Source organism: Hoplias malabaricus, chromosome 9, assembly GCF_029633855.1.
Source record: "Hoplias malabaricus isolate fHopMal1 chromosome 9, fHopMal1.hap1, whole genome shotgun sequence".
In the NCBI taxonomy this organism is placed as follows: Eukaryota; Metazoa; Chordata; class Actinopteri; order Characiformes; family Erythrinidae; genus Hoplias; species Hoplias malabaricus.
In genome coordinates, this window is record NC_089808.1 from 22345440 (window position 1) to 22371171 (window position 25732).

At 40.5% G+C, this 25732-nt stretch overlaps 3 protein-coding genes across 11 annotated transcripts; 2 read left to right on the forward strand and 1 right to left on the reverse strand.

Moving 5' to 3' along the window:
* The first annotated feature begins 326 nt into the window (after positions 1 to 326).
* Positions 327 to 13021, forward strand: wdr48b (WD repeat domain 48b). Of its 2 annotated transcripts, none has more exons than XM_066680589.1 (19): positions 327 to 416; positions 1426 to 1566; positions 2108 to 2186; positions 2267 to 2349; positions 2522 to 2651; positions 3619 to 3707; positions 5433 to 5534; positions 5778 to 6002; positions 6429 to 6503; positions 6624 to 6726; positions 6812 to 6909; positions 7024 to 7131; positions 7593 to 7689; positions 7838 to 7933; positions 8025 to 8130; positions 8974 to 9061; positions 9157 to 9233; positions 9619 to 9811; positions 10695 to 13021. In XM_066680589.1, exons 1-19 carry the CDS (start codon positions 369 to 371, stop codon positions 10788 to 10790), a joined length of 2034 nt encoding a protein of 677 aa, XP_066536686.1. In that variant the 5' UTR covers positions 327 to 368; the 3' UTR covers positions 10791 to 13021. The 2 variants fall into 2 exon arrangements, with proteins under 2 accessions (XP_066536686.1, XP_066536688.1); XM_066680591.1 differs by having other exon boundaries at positions 2111 to 2186.
* blvra (biliverdin reductase A) lies at positions 13021 to 21282 on the reverse strand. 3 transcript variants are annotated; one of them, XM_066680594.1, is made up of 8 exons: positions 20304 to 20419; positions 20062 to 20223; positions 19269 to 19392; positions 17818 to 17937; positions 17187 to 17284; positions 16453 to 16560; positions 16003 to 16171; positions 13021 to 15076 (listed from the first exon to the last, which is right to left on the reverse strand). In XM_066680594.1, the coding sequence occupies exons 3-8, from the start codon at positions 19385 to 19387 to the stop codon at positions 14812 to 14814; spliced, it is 879 nt and encodes a 292-aa protein (XP_066536691.1). In that variant the 5' UTR covers positions 19388 to 19392; positions 20062 to 20223; positions 20304 to 20419; the 3' UTR covers positions 13021 to 14811. The 3 variants fall into 3 exon arrangements, with proteins under 3 accessions (XP_066536691.1, XP_066536690.1, XP_066536689.1); XM_066680593.1 differs by lacking the exons at positions 20062 to 20223; positions 20304 to 20419 and adding an exon at positions 21211 to 21282 and having other exon boundaries at positions 13021 to 15079; XM_066680592.1 differs by lacking the exon at positions 20304 to 20419 and having other exon boundaries at positions 13021 to 15079; positions 20062 to 20211.
* Positions 20423 to 25501, forward strand: coa1 (cytochrome C oxidase assembly factor 1). 6 transcript variants are annotated; one of them, XM_066680599.1, is made up of 5 exons: positions 20423 to 20569; positions 22071 to 22214; positions 22501 to 22652; positions 22867 to 22943; positions 25147 to 25501. In XM_066680599.1, the coding sequence occupies exons 2-5, from the start codon at positions 22121 to 22123 to the stop codon at positions 25217 to 25219; spliced, it is 396 nt and encodes a 131-aa protein (XP_066536696.1). In that variant the 5' UTR covers positions 20423 to 20569; positions 22071 to 22120; the 3' UTR covers positions 25220 to 25501. The 6 variants fall into 6 exon arrangements, with proteins under 6 accessions (XP_066536696.1, XP_066536695.1, XP_066536693.1 ...); XM_066680598.1 differs by lacking the exon at positions 20423 to 20569 and adding an exon at positions 20859 to 20909; XM_066680596.1 differs by lacking the exon at positions 20423 to 20569 and adding an exon at positions 20920 to 21246.
* Positions 25502 to 25732: the final 231 nt, after the last annotated feature.

A 25732-nucleotide genomic window follows, 5' to 3' on the forward strand; every position in this document is an offset into this window, starting at 1 on the left:
AGGTTTGAGTGGTGTGCTCTCTCTGTGTCTGTGTGGGTTTCCTGCAAGTGCTGCCCAGTGATTCCAGTTAGATCCCTAGACTCGTGAATGGTGAAGCAGTTACATTTTCTTTTCCGCTTCTCCATTTCAGGGTCGCGGTATGGATGAATTAATTAATCTAAACTAAACTTAAGTCCCACAAATGTAGGATCTGTAACTAAACAAATACGTGTATATAATAAAAAGACACATTTGAATTCATAATAAAAGATGAACCTTTTAAATATATATAGTGATAACTGCTTAGCAAAAATAAAGAGAAAGCTAACGAATGACGAGTGCGTGACATGCCGGACCTGACGTCAGCGAGTTGACTGTCAACATGTAAGATGGCGACGCACCACAGACAGAACGCCGCTGGACGGAGAAAAGTGCAGGTTTTTCCTCTTTTACTGTGTCATTTCTTGGGTTTTTCTGAGTTTAACACGGCGAGGGGGATGCTGGGTGTATTGTTAGCATTACACCGAGGAGCCGAGTGAGAGAGAAACATTGACAATAGCTGTTACATTTCTATTACAGCAGCGGGACACAGATCAACACAACACACAGTCAGTACACCACTGCAGAGCACAGACCCCTAGACAAACAGCAGCCCCTTATTACACCACAAACACTGCCAGTTCTCCACCACGGAGAACACACCCCCTCATTCCTCACACAGTAGTGACCACTGCGGTCAGTTTAGAGGGTTGAATTAAGTGAAAATGAGGTTAAAAAAGCAACACGGTGCAAATGACTGCATTATAGTGTACAGTAAATGTGAAGCAGTATGGTGTAACTCAGCACAGTTCAGACTCGTAGTAGAGTCTAATTGCTCTTCAGCACAGCGCAGTACAACTCTGTCTTCCCCTGCACAACCCTCTTTTCCCCCCACTGTTGTGTTCTTGGGGTATAATGCATTGTGAATAAACCTAAGACCACAACCTACAGAATCCAACCCCTGTTTTGTTATAGGCCTGCGAATGACTCAATAAGGTGTGGGAACAGGATATTTAAAGCGTGTGAATGACATATTTAAATTACAGAGTAATTTCCACACCTTATTCAGTTGTTTGCATTACTTATTTATTCATCCCAAAGCCCTACTGTGTCACTACAATGAATTATTTAATCATTTGCACCCCTTAATTTGTCTATTACTTAATTATGTCAATCACGTGCCTTATTTGTCCTAGGTACTATTTTATTCACTTGTTACCATGCTTTTCTAAATAATGATTTAATTAACCTCACATCCTACTAAATGGTGGCTATGCATAACTTGTATGAAAATGTGACGTCATCTGTAGACTGGTTTGTAAAATACTACGTGTACAGTGGTTTAAAAGCAAACTATGGTGGTTTGTTTTTGTGTGTGTGTGTGTGTGTGTGTGTGTATGTATGTAGGTCTCCTATGTGATAAGAGATGAGGTGGAGAAGTACAATCGTAATGGGGTGAACGCTCTGCAGCTGGATCCGGCTTTAAACAGACTCTTCACAGCTGGAAGAGACTCCATCATCAGGATATGGAGCATCAATCAGCACAAAGTAATAAAGCCACTAATGACATTTTCCCCTTTACAGGCCATAAATGACAGTGGAAGTTTAGAATGATATTTTTTATGTTATTGGAGTAATTGGTCACCTTTTCCACGGATTGTTCTCCGTGCTATTAAATGTTGTAATTTTCACAGCTTTGGCTTAAATCTTTGCTCGTGCTCAGATCTGCACCTCAGTTACTTTCACCGCTCACTGTCAGATTTACTCTGCTCTTGCATAATCTATGGTTCCTAAAACAGGCTGCAGATGAAATTGTGTTCACTGCATTCTTCTCATCCAATTAATTAATTAAAAAAGGAGAAGAAGCGCATTGTTAACAATATCATTGGTCAAAATACACAACATTTTCTGATTGGCTCAGGGCGGCAGAAATAGTTGTGAGTAAACGGAAGAAACCGCAGCTCTAGATAGAATGCAATGCACAGTTCAAAGTGTGAAAATCCAGTGCTGTACATATAGTGAGAGCATGTGTTTGTATTACAGTAATAATCTGAGATTGTGACAGTGAGTAACTGCTGTTCCCTTGCAGCAGGATCCCTACATAGCTTCAATGGAACACCACACAGACTGGGTGAACGACATAGTACTCTGCTGTAATGGGAAAACATGTAAGTCCTTGTTTATTACTATTATTATTATTATTATTATTATTATTATGTTTTTTCTGACTTTGCTTCTGTTCGTTTAGTGATATCAGCGTCATCAGACACTACCGTTAAAGTGTGGAACGCCCACAAGGGGTTCTGCATGTCAACATTAAGGACGCACAAGGTAAAGCCTTTAAACCTGTTTATATTGCTTCTGCCGTGTTTACGTTTTGTGAACTACTTTATGCTCTATAGAGTGGGCTTCCATGATAATGCAAGTTTAGTACACAGTCTCGGACACATCCAGGCCACTAGGTGGCAGTATAACTATTGTCGGCTCTGTTTTTGTGCCTCAGGATTATGTCAAAGCTTTGGCGTATGCTAAAGATAAGGAGCTGGTGGCGTCTGCTGGGCTGGACAGACAGATTTTTCTGTGGGATGTAAATACTTTAACAGCACTGACCGCTTCCAATAACACAGTGACCAGTGAGTAAACTTCCTTTAGGTGACTCTAATCACTTTATAATGATATAATATGAAATAACAGACATGTCTCAGAATGCTGCAGTATAACAAAGGCTATAGGTATGAAAGATTTAATAGGGTCATTATGTCCATAATATGGACATTAATAACAATAATAATAATAATTATTTGGTGTTATATTAAATAATTAAATAATTATATGGTATTTAATTAGTTTGTTTGAAGACACGTAAAGGCACTGCACAATAGCAATAAAAAGAACAAAATGAATAAATATATGTTACAAATTGTTTAATTTAAGTTTTTTTTTTTTTTTTAAATGCTCTGGACCACAGTTTCCATTCAGTGGGGAATCTCCCAATTCTAATTCTTCCCCGTTAGCAATAGAAGAAAACAGAGCATCAGGAGACCAGTCATTCCTATGAGAACAGAGCAACAAATTTAACATTTCCTCTCCTTTATGTAAATTAATTACGAGGCAGAGAAGCAACAAAACAAAATGATTCCAAATATTCCTCAAACCAGTCACAGAGAGGCAGTGTCAGAGGTCCCCACACTGTACATATCCACTAGCAATATTAGGGGCAGTCTTGAACACGTTCACAAGGGACAAACATGGGGTGAGATGAGCGACTTGTCGCGTTCTTGTGTGAACATAAGGAAAGACCAGGCGTATATTTCTTTCTGGGAATTAAATTCTTCATGTTTTATTCTTATGATTGCAGTTTTATCATAGTATTTGTTTAATTTCTAGAAGGGAACTGTGATTTGGAGTCAAAAATAATGTTAATAGCTTATAACATTAAGCAGCAGGGACACAAGCAGGACTAGTATGGCTATAATTTAGAAGGCTGTTTGTCTGAAACTGGGCATTAGGAGAAGTTATACTGATATTGATGACGTACTGTTAGTTGTTAAAAGCCTGAAGCCTTCGGTTTAATAATTAGCCCCTACATTTTTGTGGCAGCTTCCTCTCTGAGTGGGAATAAAGACTCTATCTACAGTCTGGCCATGAATCAGCTGGGGACAGTCATCGTCTCGGGCTCCACGGAGAAGGTAATGTCTTTACTGTGTTAGAAATTCTTTGTTCCAGTGCAGATTAAATCTAGTCTTAAAGGAATGCTTACTGGGCATTCATCTTTGTAATGAGGGGCTTCTTCCCTGCAGCTCTACTTTAACATCCCTCTGTATGTAGTTGGGAATGGGCTGTTCTTATCGTTACAGTCTAATGAGGAACAGTTGCTCTTCTGTTTTTTCTTATATGGCACACCAGTGCACACACTCCCACCCTGTTTAATGATTGTTTTCCTGATAGATCTAAATACAAACCCCACTTTAACAATTCTCCCATCTGTAACCCAAGGACAAAGCTAATTTCAGAGTAATTCGGATCTTTTCGTCTCGCCATATGGATCCAAACTCAGTGGCAACTGGGCATGCTGGGTATTTTCTCACATAGAGATTGGAGGATGTGAACTGCTTAATTTTATCTGTCTGGATACATCTGCATTCAGTTTGTCACCTGTTTTCTACCTAGGAAATATTTCAACACTATGTGAGCTTTAAGAGATTTAGTTTAATGCACTTAAATATGTGTGTTTGAATAAGACACAAATAGCATAGGATAACATTGAAAACCCCACTGAGGTGCTAGTGGAAAATTGCACAAGAAGCTAGTTAAACAAAGACTTTTTTTGCAGCATTGTATGACATGCGTTTGTTAAAAACTGCCTTACTTGAAAACTGCCACAAACCTAAACATCTATAAAGGCTCAGTCAAACAAGATGGCTGCTGTTTATTGGTGTCAGCTTACATACATAGATATCAGTGGTGGATGCTGGTCTTTCAAGGAGGGGAAGCTCAATTTCGGCCTACATCATAAAATGTGTCAGTTTATTTATACGTAAATTCTACCCTCCATTCCTTTTCAAGAAAATGATCTGTGACCCTGTTGTACCAACAAGGCGTCTTTTCCAGGGACTTGACTAGTGTCCTCTCAATGGCCAGCAGAGCTAGGCTGCTTAAACGGCCTTGGCCCATGTGAAGTGTGTCCGCCTGTGAGTGCTTTGTGACGGTCGAGGGGCTCAGCAGCACCCGCTGGACAGAAACTGCGATAGAAGTAAGAAAGAGTGATAGAAGTCAGTCTCCAAACACAAGCAGCTACAAAAAAACCCACCAGAAAGTTTGATTTGTCACTAGTCGTTTTTAACAAAGGAAATGCCACTAAGAGGATTCAGATTCCGGTTCAACTCAGAACAGAATGAAAATGTAATGCTGCCTCGGATCTTTACACCAAAGGATCACTGATTCGCTCATTTCGCTGTCAATCAAAAAGGGATTCAGCCTCAGACAGATCATCCAATCATTATGCAGAAGCTGAGTGTCCGGGCCAGCCGAGGCCAGCCCACTGCCCCATAGACCCCCAGAGACGCTGAGCGTCCGATGGGCGGGACAAAGCCCAGCATTTATCCAATGACTCGTTTCGTTTCGCCGTCCTTCGCTGCTTCGCTATTGAACTCTGTGGATGCTCAGCGTCCTCACTGTTTAAAGCACCGTGAGGCTGCGGGAATGATTGAGAGGAAAGCCGCGTTTTTAGCAGTGATAAGAAGCTGACTCTGAACAAAAGTTGAGCGCGTTGTAGTGCATATTTACTCAATGACATGTACACACAACTGCATTTTGATTATTTCTAACAGTATGAAACATTAAGGAGATAGGTTCCTCAAAAATATCCTCCATTTCTCTCTAATGTTAGTCATGCTTTTCTCTTGATTTGTTAGGTTTTGAGGGTTTGGGATCCAAGGACGTGTGCTAAACTAATGAAGCTGAAAGGCCACACGGACAATGTGAAGTCATTATTATTAAACAGAGACGGCACTCAGGTATGCGCACTGCAAGTAACGGACCACACGCAGATTCAAATAGTTACTAACTCATAATGCTTTACAATCAAGTGTGAATCAAATCCTTGTAGTGTTTTGAATACATCCAGGCCACTAGGTGTCAGTGTGGCAGCTCATAACATGAAGTAAAATTATTAGAGGAAATGACTCACTAATGAGCATAATAGCAACCCTGCGGTTTACGGCTTAAGGATTCCACTAACTCTTATTTGTTTTGTTTAGTGTTTGTCTGGTAGTTCGGACGGTACCATACGGCTGTGGTCACTGGGCCAACAGCGATGTATCGCCACTTATCGGGTCCACGATGAGGGAGTGTGGGCTTTACAGGCCAACGAGGCTTTCACACACATTTACTCGGGGGGTAGAGATCGTAAAATCTACTGCACAGACCTTCGCAACCCTGATATCCGCGTTCTGATCTGCGAAGAGAAAGCGCCTGTTCTAAGGGTGAGTCAGAGGGAAAGTGCATTGCTCTTAACGAGTATAAACCTGTTTTTTCAAGTTTGGTACATTAGTTTATCTTCTGTAGTACTTTTAAGAAAACCACAAGATGGGTTTCTCTTTTTATTTTACTTATTATACCCAACAGTGTCATATTATTATTGCTGTTTGGGGCATAAAACATTTCTGAAACAAGCTCAGGGGGAGCCTAGTATATAATTAATGTGAATATCAGGACATCTGTGGTTATCCAAACTGAAATTGTATTCACATAGATGAGAATTCATATAAGGCGTAGAAGTTGTGATAACATGAGAACTCCCACAGAGGAGCTAGCCACAATTGCCTTTGAAAATCTGCAGTGTTTATTGCCATGTTATTAAATTGCATATTATTCAGTTGTCATATTCCTCCCTATTTCTCCTCCTTCAGATGGAGCTGGACAGGTCAGCAGACCCTCCTCCTGCCATCTGGGTGTCCACAACTAAATCCTGCGTAAACAAATGGGTATGAAATCTCTGTTCAATCCGTTTACACCATCCCTGGAAATCTGAATTAAATTAAATTTAATTAAAGTTACTATTTTGACTCTTTTATTTATTTTTTGGGGGGTGGTTTTATGCTCAGTCTTTAAAGGGAATACATAACTTCAGAGTGTCGGGTGACTATGACAACGACTGCAGCGCCCCTATCACGCCTCTGTGTACACAGCCTGAGCAGGCCATTAAAGGTAATTTGGCCATTAGTGACTCCCCTCGACCTGTTCTTTGTTAGGCACTGAATTTGAGTTAATGAATTAAACTGTATTCCTGCAGGAGGCGCCAGTATAATTCAGTGCCACATTCTGAACGACAAGAGGCACATTCTCACCAAAGACACCAACAACAACGTGGCATTCTGGGACGTGCTTAAGGTTAGAGTTAGAGCCTGTGCAGACAGTGAACACTCAAGATTTTTTGCTTAATTTGACCAGTTGTCTTAGGTTTTTTTTTTTTTTTGTTTTTTGTTTTTTTTGTTTTTTTTGTAGGCATGTAAAGGGGAAGATCTGGGCAAAGTGGAGTTTGACGAGGAGATAAAGAAGCGCTTCAAGATGGTCTATGTTCCAAACTGGTTTTCTGTGGACCTTAAAACAGGGGTGAGAAAAGGGTAGAAAAGACATCAGATTACCCTCTTCTGTTTACGTAGGTTAACAATTAATTTGAGGTGCGGGAATGACCAGGTTTTCGATTGTTATCTGCCTTGTCACCTCCATATTTAGGACACCATGGCAATGTTCTGATAGTAGGGTATACATATAGTGTTAATAGGATTTTCTCGAAAGCAAGCTACATGTAGCTTTGTACTTTCACTTTTATTGAAGTAGACGAAATTGACAAAGTACTCCCAATTTAAATTAAGTATATTTCAACAGTGTCACTTCCCTAAAATACAGTTCTCCAAATCTCCCTATGGCCATTTGAATACCCGAAGGCAGCCAGTAGATGGTGTAGGTTCCCTCCTAATTTACTGTTTGCGTTCTCTTGATGTCTAATAGGGTAAAAAGGTGGAGAAGTCAGGAGCTGAATAATGGATAAATGTGTTTTTGTTGCTGTCTAGATGCTGACTATTACTTTAGACGAGAGCGACTGCTTCGCTGCCTGGGTTTCTGCCAAAGACGCAGGTTTCACCAGCCCTGATGGCTCTGACCCCAAATGTAAGTCTTTGCAAAATGACCTGCAAAATGTAAGCTGTCCAGTGGCTAACACAGTGCCATTGGACAGCTCAACACGCTTGGAGGAGAACATAATATATCTAGATATGTTATGGATGCTAACCCACCCAACCATTCCTGTGGTTTTTAGTAAATCTGGGAGGTCTGCTGCTGCAGGCATTGCTGGAGTTCTGGCCACGAACACACATCAACCCCATGGAGGAAGAGGAGGGCGAGGTTAACCATGGTAGAGCTGCATTCCCCCTTCTAACACTGTGATGCTGTATGTACTCTGTAGCTGGCAGTTCTAAAAGGGGTGGTTTCTATTGTTTCTGCAGTAAACGGGGAGCAGGAAAGTAGGCTTCAGAAAGGAAACGGCTATTTCCAGGTGCCTCCACACACTCCGGTCATCTTTGGGGAGGCTGGAGGAAGGACGCTGTTCAGGTACAACTTCTCTGACCTAATTAGGGTTTAAAAGTACTAATAAATCCACTGTATTAGACACACCTACGTTGTGGGTCCACCTTGTAGATGTAAAGTCAGAGTCAAAGTCAACTGTCGCTGCACAGTTTATGTTGGTCGTCCTCTAGTCCTTCATCAGTGGACACAGGATGCTAATGTTTTTGGTCAGTGGACTATTCTCAGTCCAGCAATGACACTGAGAGGTTTAAAAACTCCAACAGCACTGCTGTGCCTGATCCACTCGTACCAGCACAACACACACTAACACACCACCACACTACAGCGCTGAGAATGATCCACCACCCAGTCCATACCTGTCCTGTAGGGGTTCTGAATACGCAGCCTCATAGAAAAACAAAGTGAAAAGGGCTAACAAAGTATGCTTAGCAACAGGTGGACTATAAAGTGCTCCTGTAGGGTCAGTGGCGCTGAGAGAATGGACAATGTGTGTAGAAAAAAGGAGGTGGATTTAACGGTATGGTTGATTGAAACTTATGTAGGGGTCTCTAATGATTCTTCGTCACTTAATTAAAAATCCATTAAACTGACACCTAATGGTCTGGATGTGTCAGAGGTTCTTTATTAAACCTATTGTAAACATGGCTGTCCCCATGTGGAGGACCCACTCTATGGAGCATAAACTGATTCAATTTAGAACTAGCATTACACAGTTTTACCAGTGTTTTGTTGCTCTGTCTCACATTCTTTTGGAAATTAAAAAAGGGCATATATTAAAAAAAAGTATTATAAATATTGTTTGCTACTTTTATGGTGGTAAAATGGACTTTGCTCTTTTAATTTGTTTCTGTTTGCTCCCTCGTGTAGGTTGTTATGCCGAGACTCAGGAGGAGAGACGGAGTCAATGTTGCTGAATGAAACCGTCCCTCAGTGGGTGATTGACATCACTGTAGATGTGAGAAGACTGGCCTTTTCTTCCACCTTGTTTTATTGCATTTATCATGATTCCTGTATAACAGAGCATGTCTGTTGTTTTCCCTCCGCTTGCAGAAAAACATGCCCAAATTCAACAAAATCCCCTTCTACCTGCAGCCACACTCGTCCTCCGGGGCCAAGACGCTGAAAAAGTAAGACGCACATCTGCACTGCTTATTGTGATTACAGATTGAACTATTGGATGATCAGAAAGGCCCATCGCTTCAGATGGTGAAGCTCCATGGCTCCACAGCCCAATGTTGGAGGGCTTTATACCCCTCAAGCCCAGACTTGGCATCAGGCATGGTGATCATAGGCTCATGTGCAGCTGCTTCAGAGCAGCCCATTTCATTTCGCACATGTGTATGGAGAGTATAAAAGCTGAACTATTCCTTTAAGCTTCACCAATGTTGATGTGGCTGAAAGCCCTCAGTATTTCATAGACATCTAGTGTAAAGGCCTGTCTGGAGTGTTGAAGCTGGTACAGCAGCAGAGTGGAGCCACGTATGTGTTAACAGGCCTTTTTTGCTTCTTTAGGGACCGTCTCTCAGCCAGTGACATGCTCCAGGTGAGGAAAGTGATGGAGCACGTCTACGAGAAGATCATCAACCTGGACACGGAGTCTCAGACCACCAGCTCTTCCACCACAGAAAAGCCCGGCGAGCAGGAGAAGGAGGACGACGTGGCCATGCTGGCAGAGGAGAAGATCGAGCTCATGTGCCAGGATCAGGTCAGACCTGGAATACACCACTGTTTTATTTTCTATAAATCAAAGAATAATTCAGACTCTGTCTCTGTGTGGAGAACACATAGGGTTCTAGAATTGTGGCCCTGCTCTAGGGGGCGGTGTTGTGAACACACAGGGTTCTAGAATTGTGGCCCTGCTCTAGGGGGCGGTGTTGTGAACACACAGGGTTCTAGAATTGTGGCCCTGCTCTAGGGGGCGGTGTTGTGAACACACAGGGTTCTAGAATTGTGGCCCTGCTCTAGGGGGCAGTGTTGTGAACACACAGGGTTCTAGAATTGTGGCCCTGCTCTAGGGGGCAGTGTTGTGAACACACAGGGTTCTAGAATTGTGGCCCTGCTCTAGGGGGCAGTGTTGTGAACACACAGGGTTCTAGAATTGTGGCCCTGCTCTAGGGGGCAGTGTTGTGAACACACAGGGTTCTAGAATTGTGGCCCTGCTCTAGGGGGCAGTGTTGTGAACACACAGGGTTCTAGAATTGTGGCCCTGCTCTAGGGGGCAGTGTTGTGAACACACAGGGTTCTAGAATTGTGGCCCTGCTCTAGGGGGCGGTGTTGTGAACACACAGGGACCTAAAATGTAGCCCTGGACTATGGGATGGTATTATGAACACACAGGGTCCTAGAATTGTGGCCCTGCTCTAGGGGGCGGTGTTGTGAACACATAGGGTCCTAGAATTGTGGCCCTGCTCTAGGGGGCGGTGTTGTGAACACACAAGGTCCTAGAATTGTGGCCCTGCTCTAGGGGGTGGTGTGGTGAACATGATTATATGAGCTGTTGTAGCAGTTATATAAAATGTGTCTACAAATTTTTGGACATACATTGTATATATCTGCCGTAAAACATTGACCCTCTCAACCTTTTGCAGGTTTTAGATCCGAACATGGACCTGAGGACGGTGAAGCACTTCATCTGGAAAAGTGGTGGCGATCTGACACTTCACTACAAACAGAAATCCACGTGAGAATTGTGAGAGAGCACACGAACTAGCCTGCCGTATCCCTCCCATCTTCCCAGCTCACTCTCTCCATTCAGAACCATGGCCTTCCACACAGGAACTGCAAACTGGACTCGGACCTGACCCTAGAGGATTTGAAGTTTGAGGCTATTCACTTTGTACAGTTGAATAATAGAGAACTTTTCTTATTTTTTCTTTTGTTTTATTTTTGAGGTTTTTTTTGTTTCTTATAAAGTGTGTGATTTTTTTTTCCATTTTTTTTTTGGCTTAGCCCAGGGGTTCCCAGATGAGTGATCAATACCATTTCTAGGGTCCCTTCACTTACAAATGGGGTCATACTGAAAATGTCCACCTTTGTTTTATTGTTGTGTTCATTTACAGTGAGCTAGACTGGGAATCCATGCAGTTTGTGTTATTTTAGTTGTAATTGGACGTTTAACTTACATACGGTCCAGCTGTTGCTCTGCATACTTTGTTAGCCCCCTCCCACCATGTGCTTTGGAGGTCAGGGCCCCCACAGGACCACAGCAGCATGTATTATTTACATGGTGGATCATTCGCAGATTGATTACCGACATCAACCTACACAAACATCTGTTACAGGATTTGTGTCAAACAATCTGCTGTTGTCAATTAAATAAACATTGTGTAGGTGTATGTCACTAACAAAACCCACCCAAAAAAAAAACAAAGCGTGGGAAGGAGCTTGGGGTCATATGTTTGGAAACCCCTGGCTCATATGATATGAAGGGCTTGGAGTGCAGGTTTTTTTTTTAAACATTCCAGAGAGTGAAGCAGACTTGTCCCTGCACGTGTCCATCACTTACTTGCTATGCTGTCTTTGAGCAACATCCCAATTACGTCATATCACTCATAGCCATAACGGGTGGTCCATCTGTGTCGCAGGATTAATATTCTGTTGTAAGCCCAATGAGGGCTTTTATTCTGGCAGGTTGGTTTTGTAAATACACAACTTTTATTTTGTAGCCTGCCTGATACATGTTTGGAATTTTTGAATCATTGACAGAATGAGGAAATCTTAAGGGGAAGTCCACTAGTTTTTTCCAAATTTAGGCACAATTTAAAGAGGTCTGATGTGAAGTGGTGTACTTTACAGTTGTGGTGAATGGAACCAGGGGTCAAAATGTCTCCATCGAACATATAGCCATAATAACTCAATGACCAGGGTAACTGCATGAGTTTTTACAATACTATTAATGTTGGTTTACTAATTTAGGCATAAAGTTCGTCTCAAAACAATGTCAACAATATTTATAACAAATTCTAGTGATAACTTTCTGCGCTGGAGATTTTGGAGGCTTCAGACGACTGGTTCCATTGACCACCACTGTGAACAATTCTCTTCGCTACAACTTGAACCACTGAATTGACGCAGAAATTTTGAAAAGCAGGTGGATTTCCCCTTCAACCGTGGAATCAGGGAAACTATTTTTAAGTTGTATTGAAGCATAACAAAGTCAGTGTCACAGAAATGAACAACAAATTAATCAGAATGTTACTTAAAACATGATTCATTTTGATCTTTTTAATCATTTAATGTTTTAAGGTGGATCTGTGCAGGTGTCTGTGCTTTGGGATTTTTCCACCGCATCCTGGTGAAGGTCATGCTTGAAGAAGGTGGTCTCAGTGAGAAGGACCTTCTTCTAAAATAAATAGGTGTAAAAACTGTTTTCACCCACAACGTGAACTGTAAATGATGAAAAAAAAACCCACATATAAATATTGTATATTTCATATTTAGAGCTAGAAGCATGTTCTGGAAATGGCTCAAATACAGGAACATGTTACTGGACCCTACCTCAGAGTCTGTCAGTGATTCCAAACAGCTGCATCACATGAACATATGCTCCTTAGTGATTAAATACAATTGTATGTTGGCCCAGAGAGTTAAAACATCCGGTCTTCCTGTTTTTGGTGGCTTCCTAAACACTTGTGTTCTGATTCTCTGGGCCACCGTTCACCAGTGACAAATATTACCACACAAAGAGTTAATTTCAGTAAAGCAAGCACACGTTTATTAGTTTTATACACGAAGAGTAACAGACACCAATACACGAAGGACTGGAAAAAGGTCCACCAATTTTCCCAAATTTTGGAGTATATGAATTGTTGAGACGTGAATAAAGCTGTTCAGAGAGATCCGATACAAAATTGTTAATTGTAAAGAAACCCACATACGAACTGTCTACAGGAACCAGACGTCTGGTTCCATTCACCACCACTGTTGTCTGAATGACACCCCTTATATTAATCAAATATGCTAATGTTGGACTTTTTCTCTATAACTCTATAACTGCTGTTGGTTTGTTCGCCTGTAAATTTACAGTTTCTCAAAAGTGGAGGTCTTTCGAAGGTGGTCAAAAGAGCAGTGCTTATTTAATAAACATACATGCAGTTTTTAAGGCACAGTAATCTGCACATATCAGAAAATATGGTGTTTGTCATAAAGACAAGATTTCCATCCATGCTTCCTGTACAAACTAATCCTAAATTAATTAATCTTTTTAACCACTTCATACTTTTCAGGGTCACAGTGGCACGTGGCAGGAACACAGTCTGGACCCAGTCCACCACCACCAAGAATGTTACATATTAGCCTCAGATACATTTCATTTAATTCAGATTTAATCAGATTAATTTGCAATAATCCACCCATAGTCTTAAATGGTGAGATTTTGAATTACAGTTATAAACTACAGCACTGGAGTTCAGCAGTCTGTGAGGAGAAATTTAAACTCATTTTCCTGTCCTGCTGTTAACTTAATTCCACACTCTAGAACACCTGGCCAGAGTTTTTTTTTTTTCTCCATATTCATTCAGTCTGGACAGTTTCCGGCTCATTTTCTTGTCTTGCTGACACTGCATTTCCTTCAGAGAACGCAAATCTAAATTCTTCATCAAAACATTTCCCAGGAACTGAGTTTCACTCCCTTCCAAAGCAGCACTCGTGACACACTGGGTTGTGACTCAGCACGTTTGCCCCCAACCAGCACAAAGCAAATTTCTCTTACCTTCATAGGAAGTGGTTCACGTGCAGTGCACAGCGTGAAAGAGTAGTTCAGCAACAAATCTAATTTAGCATTTTTCACTTGTCCAACTATAGTCAAACAGCCAAGATGTTTGTGTGTCCCCCACACGTGTGGAGCTAGTAACTTTCAGATCAGTTGGAGTGGGGTTTGTGGTCCAGAACTAATCCTTTACCAGTACTTGACTTGACTGAGAGTGAAGAATTCATCTGTAGTGGCACCCTTCCACTGCATGGTACCTACACTGGTCGCCTCTGCACTCATGTAGAACTCACACAATCTTTAATGAGAACAGCAGGCTTTGGAAACCACAACAACGGTGGTCGTTTTAATGTTGTTTACTCATCGTCTATTTGTGTGTTGTTGTTGTTGTTGTTTGGGACTGAATCTAGTTCCATACCTTAGATCAGGCAGGTCTTTTGCAGCACCCAGCTCTAGCTGGATTCTTTCAGCGGCCACCGATCCAAGGAAAGTTTGACCCTCTTCAAAAAACCACAGCGTAATTTTACGAGACGTGAGTCGGATAAAAACAAATGTGGCCTGTGCTGTTGCTGCCGATTTTACAGATGGAGAGTTTGTGCTGGATGTCTGCATTTCGTCATCATAAACTGGTTGCAGGTACCAGGAACAAATTTGGCTAATCAGAAAGGAAAAGTGTGGAGTGGAGTCGAGTACATACCATTCAGTGGAAAAGCACCATTAAATTGTGCAAACAGAAGAGAAACAACAAACATTTATCTAGCTATACTAGATTTGATTTTAGATGTACAACATGCTTCTGTCCCCAGAACGTCTTGTCAGTTTGACTGTATTATTGACTACATTTAGGGTAAAGTGGAATAGTAAAGGGGGGAGAAAGAAAAAAAACAAACCTAAAAATGTTATGTTTATTTAAAAAAAAAAAATCTTTTGATGCACACTTTCCCTTTTGCCTCCGCAAACCTGTCCAAGACGTGCGTGTGTGCGTACAGATGTGTATTTTAATTCGCTGTGTTTTGGCAGAAACGTTGGATGTTGTCTGCGAGCTGCAGACAGTGGAGAATCCTGTTCCTCTCTGCCTCTAGCTCCTGCGGAGGAACGTCTCCCTGCAGCTTGCGTCCAAACAGCAGCTGGTCTTGCATGAAGAGGCCGATCGGCTCCTTCTGTCCAGCGGGGAGCTCTGTCAGCACACAGGAGTCGAAGCGGAAATGGATGTGTTTGGCCCGGCCCAGGCCTTCACCTCGCTCTTCGATCCAGGTCAGGGGTCTGCTGTCAGTTAAGACAAAAGTGTCATGATTAATATAACAATCTCAGCCCGTATCTTGACCATAATGGATTGCTTTTACAAACTGGAAGTGTTCACTTTACTTGATTAATTTGATATTTTAATCTAAAAGATGCAGAGGACAAGGTGCTGGCCCTTATTCATCAAAGTTGTGTAAAAGCAAGCGCAGATTTTACTTTATAATACTCCGGCAACTTTTGTACGATGTGGAAACAAGTGTAGATGTGAGCGCAGTTGATGAATCAGCTGTCTAGCCGCACCGCAATATATGCAGATTTTTTGAGTATTAAACCAATGAAAAGATGGAATTCAGAGGGCCCTGAGCCAATGGCTGTGCTCAGGTGGAGCCTGAGGTCAGAGCGTGTGTACACTGCTCCCCCTACTTACAAAACTGAATAGAGTTGAAATGATATAGAGTAGAGAAAATAAACAGTGGAGTATACAAAGTGTTATATACAAGTGATTGGTTAGAGACAGTAAAAAGATATGGTGTTCCTAAAATAATAGATGTATTATTACTATCCCACTACGTTTAGGGGCAATTTTTGAGTAAATCGTATAAAAGCCCAGAGAAATATTTCTTTAAATAGAACCTGGGAGACATGAGGCATGTGTTTATATAAGTGTGTTTATTATAATGTTATTTTCTACTTTTTATGGGTATTTAAGATGTTGCTGTTTTAGAATATTTACTGCTAATTAAGTGCTTTTCCATGTTAAACTGTTACACCCAGATTTACATACTCTCGTACCAGACATATCTACGGCTACTATAACAAAACCATCATAGTTTAACATTTCATTCAGATTTGACTTTATGCAACTTTGATGAATGAGTGTCTACGTAAAACTTGCTGCAGCTTGGCTTCAGCTTTATCTGTCATAACTGAATGAATCCTGGACCTACTTTTGATCCTTGGTCAGGAAGTGGGCAGTCATCTTCATATACTGTCTCTCCTCATCCTTGACCAGAGTCGCTGCTTTAAGACTGAGTTCTCCAAAGAGATCTACCAGCCAGGTCAAACGGGCGATGCCGCTGAAGGAGAGGAACCCAAACCCAGGCTTCAAGGGACCTCCTGGTGACAGGGCAGGGACATTGGTTTCAGTGACTATGTAAGACAAATATATTCTTGGCCTGCACTGAAATTCATGACACCGTCAGCCTGAAAATAACTGAGAAGATGCTCTTTTCCAGACCGACTTGCAACTGAATCATACTACAAAGGAGGACAGGTTTAGCATTTGGAGTCTTGCCTCATCAGGGAATCAAAAACCAGTCTACTGCCTGGAGGCTAGTGCTGTTATCCAACTGCTAATTGTTTTAAATTAAGGCTTTAAGGGTGTTTCTCCTCAGTACCTGTGAAATGTAGGTTTCCCTCTTCCAGTTGTTTCCCCACTATGTCTTTCTTTAGCTGTTTGAAGTCAGGTGTTAAGAGCTCGATATGTTCTTCATGCAGAACCAAACCTGAGAAGGAACAGAGGGGAAAAGTGACACTGAGCCCAGCTTTGTGGAACCCATCGTTTTCCACAGATCTACTTGGAAAATGCCATATTAGTAAGAGTTTAAATTTCCATATGTATTTCTGAAATGTAATTTGTATATTATTTAATACATGGCAATATTGTTACCAGTGTATTTAAGGTAACACTGGATTTATTTTTACCTAAAAATTACAGCTTCAAAATCATTGTGATATTCCTCTGAGAGAGGGAGAACAGAGCCTTCCTTGTTGCTACTGCAGAAACTGCACTATGTAACATTTAGAGATGAGTAGGAAACCACCCCCACCCAATGATTTTAGGACAGTGAATGAATGAATAAATTTCACTCAAATATATAGATAATTTATAGACGAATCCATTCAATCAAAGGAAGCTATGCCTGGTTTGTAAGAAATACATTTGTCATAGAGTACTACTTTAAAGCTGGATTCTGTAGACATCAAGTATCCATGGTGAGCACACTTTCTCATAGAAAATAACAAGGAATGGAGAAGTGAGATCCAGCCAAAAATGCTGATTCCTGCATCAACACAATGTAAATTTTAACCTATACTGTCTAACTGCCCAGTCAGTGTGGGGCCAGCTCACCTTTCTGCTGGGCCAGAGCACACAGGTCCACTGCAGAGCTGTAGCTGAGGGTCATGGGATACTCCACACACACATGTTTCCCCGCCTCCAGAAACCTCCTGCGTGGAAATTGCAGAAAGCAGTTAAAGAATCTCTGTCAGGTTTTAGGAACATTATCCAGGGGAACATTTTGTGTATAATATATTTATAACCTGCTTTTAGGGAAGCAGGGGGCAGGGTCCTGATATAAAGGCCTCTAAATAATCATCATGCCACACTAAACCCAACAAACTGAGACGTGATATACATGGGTATGTATAAAATTTCATACGGTTTTAAAGACACGATTTAAACTTTCAGTGAAAGAAACCTATGATAATTTGTGATTATATTAAAAACAAACACATCCACATCTCAGAACTAGCCATGTACAACATGCATAGTCACCCAAACCTTCTGAAAGAAAAGAGCTGATGCAGACAACCATTTCTCAAAGAGGAAGTGTGCACTTCTGAGGAGGACCCACTAGAGGCCTCTCAATTCCTTTCCTGTACTTTCACCTCAAATGTCTTCACTCCACTGTTCTTAGAGACTGTAAGTAAGGTAGTGTACCTGCTGTACCATTTTTAAGGTGGAATGGAAAGAGTGTTACCTAATGTGCTCTTCATGGCTGATATTTTCTGTGCAGATAAATGCCACTTGTATGTCATTCCTTGCCAGAGCATCTTCGAAAGTGATCTGTTGGACTCCCTGCTGGTCTTCGAGTGGCCTCCTACACAAAATAATTGAAATTGCAAGATACATGTGTACATGCAGAATAATATCACAATATTTTGAGTTTTAAGAGTTTTGGCCCCATGAAGGCAAAATGATCAATGTTTTAATTATTTAAGTATGACTATTAATAACATGTAATTAGCACTTTCATATTATATACAGGGCAGCATAGTGGCGCATCAGGTAGTGTCACAGGTTGTTGGTTTGAGTCCCACTCCGGGTGACTGTCTGTGAGGAGTGTGGTGTGTTCTCCCTGTGTCTGCGTGGGTTTCCTCCGGGTGACTGTATGTGAGGAGTGTGGTGTGTTCTCCCTGTGTCTGCGTGGGTTTCCTCCGGGTGACAGTCTGTGAGGAGTGTGGTGTGTTCTCCCTGTGTCTGCGTGGGTTTCCTCCGGGTGACTGTCTGTGAGGAGTGTGGTGTGTTCTGCCTGTGTCTGCGTGGGTTTCCTCCGGGTGCTCCAGTTTCCTTCCACAGTCTAAAAACACAGGTTGGTAGGTGGATTGGTGACTCAAAGGTGTCTGTAGGTGTGTGTGCGTGCGTGCCCAATGATTCCTGGTAGATTCCGGACCCACCCAGACCCTGAACTGGATAAGAGTTACAGACAATGAATGAATTAATATTATATACACAGATCAGCCATTTCATTTTAAATGGCATTGCCCATTTTCTCAGCTCCACTGACCACAAATTGTAGTTTTACAATGACAGACTGAAGTCTTGTTGTTGTTCTGCATGCATTGTTTGCCCCCTTTCACACTGTCCTTTAATGGTCAGGACCCCTACAGTACCACAGAGCAGGTATGATTTGGGTGGTGGATTATTCTTAGCGCCGCAGTGACACTGACATGGTTGTGATGTGATGGCGTGCATTGCGCTTGCACAAGTGGATCAGACACAGCAGATGCTGCTAGAGTTTGACAAACTACAGTTTATAATTATATATTTAAAGTGCTCCTGTATTTTCAAGTGAGATAAAATTGATTCTAATTCTCCTTCTCTCGCCATTTTATGTTAACTGTTGTGTAGTATTAAAAATAACCTAAAATTAAGTGACAAGTATATATTAGTCACTGCATTTGTTATGAGTTCCATGAGGGAAAAGCATGTTCAGCGACTTGTTCTGTTCTTTGTAATATTGTATCCAAAATTGTGTGTGCATTTTGTTGAACATAGTATATTAATACATACTTTATATTTTTATTTATTGTCATATTTAAATCATGGTGGAATTCCCATTTAACATTTTTGAAGTCTCATGTTGTGTGTCTTCTGTACTGATAAACTTTGCTGGGAGACAGGAGCTTGTTCCCCTTTCAGGACACTAACCTGGACACAAATCCCTTAAGGGCGAATTTCCCCTCAGAACCGGAGGGCAGAGAAGAAGATAGATCTCTTATCCTTACACTGCCAGCGATGCCCAGCCCAACCACCACAGACCCCAACATGACACCTACAGAAAACAGATCAAGGTCAGTGGGTAAACAAGGTCTTTATTCACTATTCTCACACACTCAAACAGCAGTGAGGAGCAGAAGCTCTGGGTGTAGCCATTTACTCTCTAATTTGTTATCATTTTCACTCTCCTCTTCGACTTTAAGACATGACATGCACTTAGTTGATGAGCAGCGAAAGGTTAGACTTATTTTTGTAAAGCTATAAATGAAATAAAATAACAAATATTTTATCACACATATCAGTGTATCAATGTATATTATCACTGCCTCAGTCTTACAGGAATTCTATATAAAATGTTACTCTAATAAGCCATTCCTCAATAGGGAACTGTCACTGAGCTCCAGCTGGTTTTTCTAGACTTTTCTAATTCGTGTGCTGTGCTGATAAGGCTTGAGCCCCGCTGCAGCCCTCAACCGAAAAAACAGCTCCAGTTTAAAGCCACGGACAGATATAAAGGGACAGGGATTTGCATTGTTGGTCAGAATAGTCCATTGTAAAAAGCGTATTTCAATGAGGCGTGCAGCTGTGTTGACAGGCTTTGCTCACAAAAGATAAACAGAAATAGCATCGTTTAATTAGATATGCACCAAAATAATAATAATAAATAAATAACAAAAATAGCCCTTCTTCTATAATAAAATAAAGCCTGAACGGTGACACTCACCTTTCAATGTATTTCTCTAAGATCTATCTTTCTTCTCCTTCTCTGTCTGCTACAGCAGTGATATAACTCCCAACTTTCATAACTCGCTCTTATAGACAGGGAAATGGGTGCGGGGTTGCCAGATTGCACACTTTAAATCCCCGTAGGAAAGCTTTTGGTTTGCTGGTGGAGCAAATATGGTGTTAGTTCTTTGTCTAAAGTCCCATTCTATAAATTATTAACCCTCTATAAACGCATCTCACATCAGAAGTACACATGGCTCTGTCAGGATTTCACACTGATAACATTTCTGTGGGGTTAAGGTAGAAGACATATCCTGAGACAAATAAGTAATCGACGCCATTCCCAAACATTTCTGTTGTAAATCTGCAGTGTTGGAGCGGATTCAGACAGCTAGGGTTTTTAATGTCATTGTCATGACCTATATCATCAACTTGTGGAAAGTGGATTCTGACCAGCTGGAACTAAATTTATGAGCCACTCATACCAAAACTGAATTCAATTTAAGGTATTCTGAAAGCATTGTGGGATATTTGTCTTGGAAATAACTTCTAAATCTTTAATATTAATGAATTAAAGATTAGTTTAAGATATTTAGGGAGGTTTAATCCATAACCTGGGAGCTTGAATTTGCCTTTAAAAATGACTATTCGTTATTTTTAGGAACAATATACGCTTACATAGGTACTTTTAGCAGGTTTATTTTCGCCAGATAGCGTTCTTTTGAGTTTTTAATGACTATTGTTAGCGACCAGGAGCTAAACGGTTAAAGAAGGTCCTTGTTTTCAAAACAAACATGGCGGCCCCCACGCGCTGCACTGTGGTGTAGGACTCGGTTTAATGTCACGGTAGCGTCGGGCTTTTTTTTATTAAAAAAAAAAATCAGCATTAATTCTGATTTTATAATATCTCCAGGACGTTTTGGATGACCGTGTGCTTCTGAATGAATGTCATTAGGATTGCTAAACAGTCAACAGGGAGTTGAACCGGCGAGGTTACTGATGAATTCGTACTATATGTAAATGAGGGCGGTTGTAGTTGGTTCGGAAGGAATTAAATAGGCAGATATTTGTATAGCTTTATGTAATTATGTGCCGTATCACTAGTTTCCACCCCTCCACTTGCACTAAAAATTAAATTTGCACCAACCTTAAATTTTTGTTGTTCTTTCCTGCAGACTTTGGGGTACGTTCCAATTTGACCATGTACACTCCATTGACGCCTTTTTCCCAAGTGTTACACTTTTAAATTCCAAGACTAGTGTACTGTTTAACCCTTGTAAACATGATTAATTTTTTTTTAATTACAGGAAAGATGTGTAATTAAGTGTTAGGGACCCTGTGTCATTTGTTTGCAGTGTTTCTTTGCTGGCAGTGGCTTGTAATTTCACCAGTGAAATATTTATTTCTAAGTTATAAATGCTTTTGTATTTTTAAAATACTATTATTTTTACTAAATTCTTCAGTTCTGCAACAAAATAGTACTACTTAATATAATTACTCAAAGATTTTTCGTAGTCCTCCCACATACTGCTACACTATCTTGGAATTAAAATCAACTAGATCTCAGCCACGTATTTGAGACACAAGAGCACATATATTATGACCCCAAAAGCACCATAATTCACTCATACACACCCAAAAGAAACCACAGGGCCATGGACTCAGCCCTCTTACTTAAAGGTGCACTGAGCAGTTTAATTCCTTTTCTCAAGAATTTATATTCACTAAAATATGAAGAACATTAAAACATTTTATTTTAGCCATTGGATATTATCAGTTGTCTGTGAGAATTGCAGGCAGCTCCAAGTATATCCTAGCCCTAAACCTAACACTAACCTCACACTTTTGCTGATACCATTGCTAAATTGATCTTGCAAGTGAGCTTGTGGTTCTTCTGGTTCTTCATACTAAAGAAAGCTTAGTCTTTTATAGGTAAAAAGCTAATAATAAAAAAAAAATAAAAACATTAATTGTCTCACACTCTAATGACTGCAAATGTTTCTCCAGGATTTCTTGGTGATTCTCGGTGGGACGGAGAGGTTTTTTTTCCCCCAACGATGGCTCGCTCCACCAACCTCCTGCAGCAGATGACCATATTCGTCACCGTGGTAACTGGAGGAGGCTGCGGCATGATGTACTACCTCATGCAGAGTGTGTGGTCAAGAAACTCATTACCTGTGATTTGTGACATTACTGGGTAGAAAATCATTGTAATCGTATACGTACTCGTACTGCTTAAAGGTTATGGTGCAGTCATAGAACGCCATGAAATGAAATGGGACTCTCTGCAGCTGCACTTTATGTGGCTAAATTCAGTCAAATCCTCACAGTTCGGTTCCAATATCTAGTATATAGCTCTATCTGAAGAACAACTGTTGTTGGGACTGTTACTTTAATGGTCCAGTACCTGTCTAAAACGATCCCCTGTCTTTCTCAGAAAACTTTGCTAAGTCAGAGTACTATCGCTTGGCTGTTGAGCAGCTGAATGGGAACTCCACAGCTATGGCAAGTCTTGGAGCTCCACCACTCAAGATCCATAACATCCACCTAACTGACCGAAACAACCGGGTGGACCACGCCAGTGCCCAGGTCAGGCTCTGTTAATGATGTCATTAAAGGACACAGTTATGATGCTGAGGTTGACTTGGCCATAGTAATTGATATCAGTCTGTAATCAAAATGGACCTTCTGTACATTAGTGTTTCATGTTCCTGCTCTGATTAACCACAGATTATCCACATTCTCGAATATTTGATCATAATTGGACTATTTATCTTACTGGCTTTTCTTTTTCAATTTGTAGCTGAAAATTCCAGTGACTGGATCAAAAACGGGGGGCTATCTGTACACGACTTCTACTAGAGACACCCTCATGAACAGGTACAACAGCTTCTTCACTTTCCTGAAATCTCTGTACATTAAAAGTGTGGACAATCCCAAGACAGCATGTTTATCTGTAAAATTTTGGGGTGAAATTGAATGGCTCTTCAATATGAAAATTATTATAAAGGGAGTAATTACATATACAAAATACACATAGTAGCATGAATGTAGTCCCTCAGCCAACACATCTCTGGAGCTTTGAGGCTAACGTAGCTGGCAAAGTAATGCTAAACACATGTAGGTTTTTTCAGAAAGCTTTTCATACCTGTGAGACTTCATCAAATGGGAATTTTTGTCTGTGTTTTTTTCTTTATTATTATTTTCAAAAATGTCCCTTGTTTGAATCATAGGGCAGACACACAATATTAACAGTAAGAATATTATTATTATTATTAATAATAATCAATTAATTAAAATTAAATGTTTAGTTATTACTTGGGTAAATCTTAAACTTGGCGCTATCTTGGCACCACTTCAAGAGGGGAGTGAGAGAGTTAACAACAGATAAAGAAATCAATGGTTAAGTAATTTATTTTGGCCCAAGTATCCATTTAATTTGTGGTCAGGAACGTGTCATATTGTGCATGAAATTACCCCTTTTTGACTCAAGAATAAGGCCCCATTTTGAGCTTGTTTTAGAGTCACCATTCCAGAGATGAGGTGTGTGTTTTTGTTCTAAAAGTTCCGGTTAGGTTTTTTCCCTTGGCTAAATTCCCATAAAATCTGTCTATTGTTGGATTCACTGGAAAACACATTTCAGGACGAGGTGCCACACAGTGAGATGTTTTGCTGTTTATGTGGACTTTTTAAGGTTTAAAGTTCTCAGGAATCTTAAAACAGAGATAACTGTGAAATGCAAACTGAAATGAAAACTAACGCTTTGGTGGTGCCTCATACGGGGCGATGCAGGACATGGTGGAATATCTAAATGACTGGATCTGTGCTACGGTGAAATTCAAGTAAAAGGCAGTGAAATGTCCTACAACAGCACAGTGTAGGCTGTATTTGACTTCCTCAGTGTGTTTTCTTCTGTATTTATATTAGGAAATTAGATAATTATTTCCTAACCATAATTAAGTGAGTTGTTAAGATTATGAAATTAAGTCATTGTGACGATTTCATAAGTAATTCTCATTGCCACAAATATATTGGGTACAAGATAATAAACTCATAGCCATGATTCAGTGAGACACTGGGAAAACAATACTTTTTGAAATGTGTGGGATATTTAAGATAATTAAAGGTGACATTCATGATTCTGAGTATGTTTCCTCACGGTTAGCTCCTCTTCACTCTATTTGCACACTGGAAACTGTTCTAATGTGTCTACTATGCCCTAGTGTCAGTAATTGGATATGCTAGGCTTTCTCTCGCTGCTCACAGTAGAGAAAAGGTATCTGGAGTTTTTTAGACAACGCAAATACGTCCAAACATGGAAAATCATGAACTGATATGAGGGTATTGCTATATTCCTGCTCCATAGGTGGGTATTATTGACTTATTTTGCTGATTGAGGTTAAGGTGGAACTGATTCTACATTCAGGAGTACACTAACTGCATGAAAGTAAACACAGAACCAAAGTGCTACAAAATTAAACAACTCGAGTTACAAATGAGTTTGTAGTAATACAAATTAGGAATAAAATATCAGAGGAGTTAAACTTCAGCCACATACAAACAACAGTCATTTTGTTTCCCTCAGACCTACCATTTCACCTTAAAAGACATAGAGCTTCTGAACGTAAACAAACCAGAGAGAACAGTACTTCTCCAGAATCATCAATGTTGCCTTTAAGCCATAGACCTGACTTAGTGAGACATGGGAATGAGATAATGAACTTGCTATAATTAAGTCTTTTTATTTTACTTAATTATATAATTAATTTTCTTTATTATTTAATGATATGTAATTATTAGAACTTAATTTTCTTATACTGACACCTTACTAATTTATGATTGTGAATTAGTATCCTTTTCTCATCAAACACAAACTTTATAATGTAATTTTAATCCACCCCCTGGTGCTCAGTGATGTCATTAAAACTCAGAAGATGCTTCATAGGCAGACGAGAGTCATTATCTTGAGATGGAAGACGACAGTAGAAATGATGGATATGAAATCATGAATTATGCTGTGATCCAATCAGGATTAATTTTAATTCTTATTAACTGCGTTCTCTTTATCAAACCTTCTTTGCAGATGGTGCCTCCAGCGAGTGGCTCTGCAGTTGAAGAACGGTGAGATTGTGGACATTTTCCCTGGAACAGAATGAGACTAGTTTTATGAACATGGAGATATTGGGACTAGCGTGAAACATGTGAGGTCCTCTCACACTGTACTCAGTCGAACGGTACACATTAACCCTGTGAGTACAAAAAGAGTTAAGCCGGTCATTCAGTGAAAAAGTGGCTAATGTTTGTGAATAAAGTGAAAGGTGAGTTTAGTGGTTTTTATTTATACAGAAAATGTTCCAAAGACAGAATAAATGTGTATTAAAATAGAGATTGTCTGATGGACGATGATTCCAATAAAACCACTTATATTCATCCATTAAAAAACCCACTGGCAAAAATAACAACGTAACTATCTCTGCCTCTGATAAATAAATTATGTTTTCTAATCCATGCTTACATTAGAATGTGTGAGTGTGTGTTGCCCTGTGAAGGACTGGCGCCCCCTCCAGGGTGTGTTCCCACCTTGCACCCAGTGATTCCAGGTAGGCTCCAGACCCACTGCGACCCTGAACTGGATAAGCGTTTACAGACAATGAATGAATAAATGAACG